A 4,616-nucleotide genomic window follows, 5' to 3' on the forward strand; every position below is an offset into this window, starting at 1 on the left:
ATCGCTGCGTACCGAGCGGAGTTATTTTGGCTCAGAGTCCAGCCCCTCTGGCTCTGCGCTGCTGCTGTAACCCGAGCCAGGTGTTCCTGCCACAGCTGGCTGCAGGTGAACCTCCGCGTCTGACATGACACTTTTTATTGGCGTCTTAAGAACATGTTGCATAAATACATTTCAGACACATCAAACCGCAGTTATAATCAGTGGTGATGTCACAAAGTAACACGAAAGCATGCTACATTTACTCGAGTACTGCACTGTAAAAAAAAACAAAAAAAAACTGTTTTTTTTACGGTAAAAAAAAACAAACAAAAACAAACCGGCAGCTGTGGTTGCCAGAACTTTACTGTAATAAATACGATGCAACTTTTTGAAAATAATGTTACGGTAAAAGGAAATTAGTTGATTTCACGTTAGAACAAGCCCTTTCAAGCAAGGCCGGCTCTACGCAGGGGCAAGAGGGGGCCGAGCCCCCTTAAATAAATGTCTTGCCCCCTCAAATCAAAATTTTAGAAGTTGAGAAAGCACATTTTAATATACTCACAAAATTAACATACATTACAATTTGACAAAATGATCTGCAGTAGCGGAAAAATTCGCTGAAAAAGGGACACAAGATACACGATTGTTGGTTGAAATCTGGATGAAGGCTGTTTTATTTTATTTTTATTCCTGAGGGATTCCACCTTATTGTGGTCAGGGGGTTTGCATGCCTTAGTGACCTTAAGAGCTACACCAGCAGGAGCCTAGTCTTCAGGTGGGACACCTGGACAGGTCTGAAGATCTGACAAAGTGTAATCCACTTCTCCAGGTTGTTGTTGGACACATAGACCCCTTTCAATGAAGAAAGCATCGTTACTATAAGCACTGAAAAAAAGTGCTGGAGCATGATGTGTACACATGATGCCCCCCTTCACATTTCTGACTGCCCCCTCATATATGCTGCCTAGAACCGGCCCTGCTTTCAAGTATCAGATGTGTAAAGGGATTTGTGCTGAGCTATGAAATGTCTGCCAGGTAAATAGTTGAAAATATGTTCCTACTTGAAAACAAACAGATTTCACAGGTTCAATAAATGCATGTGGATTATTTCTGACCAAGCTTGATGTAGAAATACAAAAGCTGTGCTTGTTCATAAAGTAAGAAAAGAAAACATAAAAATGTTGATTTGTGCAAAACAAAAATAAGATATGTACTGAATACTTGGAATAATTAATGATTACATTTACATTTATTTCAAAGATGTATCATAGAAACACTCAGCCATACATGAAATAACATTGAAAATGAATACGGGTAATTTTTTACCCTTGTTGTGCATTACAAGGGTAGTGATACAAAAAGGGATTTTATTCAAAAGATAATTTACATTTTCTGCTTATTTATATATTGACTCCACTGCAGTTAATTGGTAAATATTATACTTTTTTTGGACCTTTACAGGGTAAAAATAATACAAAATATAATTTCATTTTTTTTTTTATGATGTACTGTTATTGATTAGGATAAAACTTTATTGATCTATTGGTGACATTAACAAGCTACCTGGCAGTACATATATTAAAAGATAAAATAAAATACACCCTTACTTACCAACATTAAAATAATGTAGGCTACACATTAATGGATCAATAATTATAATTCAGTAGACGTTCTGCATATTCAGTAGTTTTAATTTTGTACATTGAATTTATTTTCAAAGTTTTAATACTTTTGCACTTTTACTTCAGTAACATTTTTGCATGACTTGAAGCACTTTCACTCATAGCCCTGTGTCACACTATACACTTCACCACAGCCTACATCTTATTAATGCTGGTGTTGTTGAAATAAGACAAAGATAAAACATTACCCAATATTTTGGTACAGTATCACTACATCACTGATTGTGAAATCAAATGGACCTCTTCCAATTAAAACGTCAATGTCTACCTGGTTCTCTCGACTGGCGTAAGTACACATTAATTAAAAGGTGAGTCATTCACTGAAGGATTGGCCTCCTAACTTGCACATGTGGGTGGGGTTTTAAAAAATATATATATTGCAAAATTGTGGAATAACAAGAAAAATTCAAATATGTCAAGGGTTGAGTGGTAAATAAAGTAGCTATTTAAAAAAAGGTTAATCAGTTCAGAGAATGCTATCATTTTTAAGAGCAAACTTAAGACTTATTTTTTTAATTTGGCTTTTACTTGAATCATTTTTAGATTAGATATTTTTTTGTTTGCTTGTTTCTATGTTTTGTTATTATTATTATTACTGTTATTACTTTCTCCTTTGTTATGTAAAGCACTTTGTGTTACATCTCTCTTGAATGAAAAGTGCCATACAAATAAAGTCTCATTGATTGATCATTTGTGTGGTATTTCATGTATAATAATAAAATAAAATAATTAAATTAAAAAATAGTTTCCTATTATAAAAAGTACTTTTGTGAACTTGACATTGCTAAAAAAAAGAGAGAAGCGAATATAATACTGTTGTCCTGAACTGCTGACGTCATAAACACGTGGGCGGCTTAACGACTGTCAATCATATAACGTCATTGCGTCATCTCTACTACGTGACCCGCCCGACGCTCGCTGGTGGAGTATTTCCGCCAAGATGGTTGTCGGTGCCTTCCCCATCGCCAAGCTCCTCTACCTCGGAGTGAGGCAGATGAGCAAGCCGGTAGCGAACCGGATAAAGGCCGGAGCCCGGAGGAGCGAGTTCTTTAAGACCTACATCTGTCTGCCCCCTGCGCAGAGTGAGTTACCGAGCTAACGGCTAGCGATGACCGCTATAGATTGCAGTGTCAGACACCCGGACCAGGAGTAAAGCGAGGAGGACCAATCAGATTGTAGATTGCAAGACCTCTTAACCAATCATTGTTATCGGTTTATATGATTGACCAATAGCAGCCAGGAATGCTCGAATAGGGCGGGTCTTTTGTGTCATTGAGCAGGTTGTATGAAGCCTTTCAGGACAGCACTGAATAGCTTTTGACCAGCTAATGCTCTGTTGTTGTTGTTTAGACCATAGATATCTATGGTTTAGACACTGTATGGCACTTTAACACTGCCACAGTAAGGTAGAGCTGATTATATAAACAGTTTTTTTTTTCTAATCTGAAAACGTGTTTCTGAGTGGTGGTTACCATTTATTGAAAAACATTTACACTATTAACACAAATGAAACAGAAAATGAAACAAGAGTGCAGTCTTTATGACAGCCATTGTTAGCAAAAATAACATTGTTTATTGTATTTTTATTACCATACTATACTGCTTTATAATTGGTATCTGCTGCCTTGCAAAGCCTAACTACAGTAACTACATTTTTGGTCGAAATTGAGTTATAACTAAAAACGAACTCCTTGATGTCTGTTTTATCTTCTGACAAAGTTTTAGACATCAATTTTGCTTTATTTCAGAGAAATAATACTGTGATACAGTGTAGTCTTGTGTTTCTTCATTGTGTTGAATAGTGAAGACAAGAATAATAAAAAGTATAAGTTTATTTGATAGGGAAATTATTATCTATTCTTATCTAAAATATAACATTACTTTATCATAATAATTATAAATTACACAAATCTTTGAATAGAATTTTTAAACACTTTTAAAACAACATTATAGATACTGCATTGTGTTTTATCTACCAAATGTGAGCAACAGCCAAAGATCATATTGAGAGTCTCTATATTGTGTTTGTCCTCACAGTTTACCACTGGATTGAGATGAGAACAAAGATGCGGATCATGGGCTTTCGGGGTGCCACCATAAAGCCCCTGAATGAGGACTCGGCTGCAGAGCTGGGTGCAGAGCTGCTGGGAGAGGCAATCATCTTCCTCATCGGCGGTGGATGCATGGTGCTGGAGTACAGCAGGCAGGCTGCAAACTCTCGCCGTAAAGAAGACGAGCTAAACGAGACCATCAATAGCCTACAGACTCAGCTGGCTGAGCTGTCAATAACAACAGAGACTCTAGATGCTCAGCTGAGAGAGATCAACAGGCAGTTGGTGTCATTTCCTGTTGCCTCCAAAAAGTGATTAAATCAGGTGTTTGTTGGTCTGGGTGTGAAAGATCATAGTACTGCCACATGTACAGCCTGGTAACGATCCTGCTTCACACTCCGTCTCCGGCCCTTTGAGCCTGGTGAAAGAGGTGGAAATATTGCATTTCAGTGCGCTGTGGATTTGGATGCTATTATTTGCTCATTTTTTGAGCAACTAGTTGAAAAAAAAGAAGAGATTGCTATGATATTCATAGTGCATTTCTATGGTTGATCTTGCATGTTCATTGTAAAGTTGACTGTCTATAAAGATTTACAATAAAATGCAATGGCATCCTTGAAGTTAATATATTTTGTAACAGCGCCAGCATATTCATTTTTATTTCAATGAGCCTCAATAACCTTAATCATTTAGGAATCTTTGATCAGGCTTTATTTCATGCTTGGATTGCGAATGACTCAAGATTATATATTAATAATGTGCAAAAATGAGCAACATTTTGTGCACTTGATTGAAGGCCAACAAAAAGAAATCAAAAGCAAACATTGGGACATATTACTGGATTATTTTTAGGAGTGTGAGACTCTGCCCCTACAGTTTAATGGATGTGTCATGTTGTATTTAA

At 36.7% G+C, this 4,616-nt stretch overlaps 1 protein-coding gene across 1 annotated transcript; it reads left to right on the plus strand.

Annotated features, from left to right (window-relative positions):
* Positions 1-2,558: 2,558 nt before the first annotated feature.
* On the plus strand, positions 2,559-4,616 carry opa3 (outer mitochondrial membrane lipid metabolism regulator OPA3). Its single transcript, XM_059330924.1, has 2 exons — positions 2,559-2,743; positions 3,699-4,616. The coding sequence occupies exons 1-2, from the start codon at positions 2,602-2,604 to the stop codon at positions 4,025-4,027; spliced, it is 471 nt and encodes a 156-aa protein (XP_059186907.1). The 5' UTR covers positions 2,559-2,601; the 3' UTR covers positions 4,028-4,616.

The sequence above is a fragment of the Centropristis striata genome, chromosome 4 (genome assembly GCF_030273125.1).
Source record: "Centropristis striata isolate RG_2023a ecotype Rhode Island chromosome 4, C.striata_1.0, whole genome shotgun sequence".
In the NCBI taxonomy this organism is placed as follows: Eukaryota; Metazoa; Chordata; class Actinopteri; order Perciformes; family Serranidae; genus Centropristis; species Centropristis striata.

Bases quoted from the DNA above. Each gene is read 5' to 3' on its own strand.
- opa3 (XM_059330924.1), top strand. From the start codon at position 2,602: ATGGTTGTCGGTGCCTTCCCCATCGCCAAGCTCCTCTACCTCGGAGTG. The intron at 2,744-3,698 runs GTGAGTTACCGA...TTGTCCTCACAG, and splicing joins CTGTCTGCCCCCTGCGCAGA to TTTACCACTGGATTGAGATG.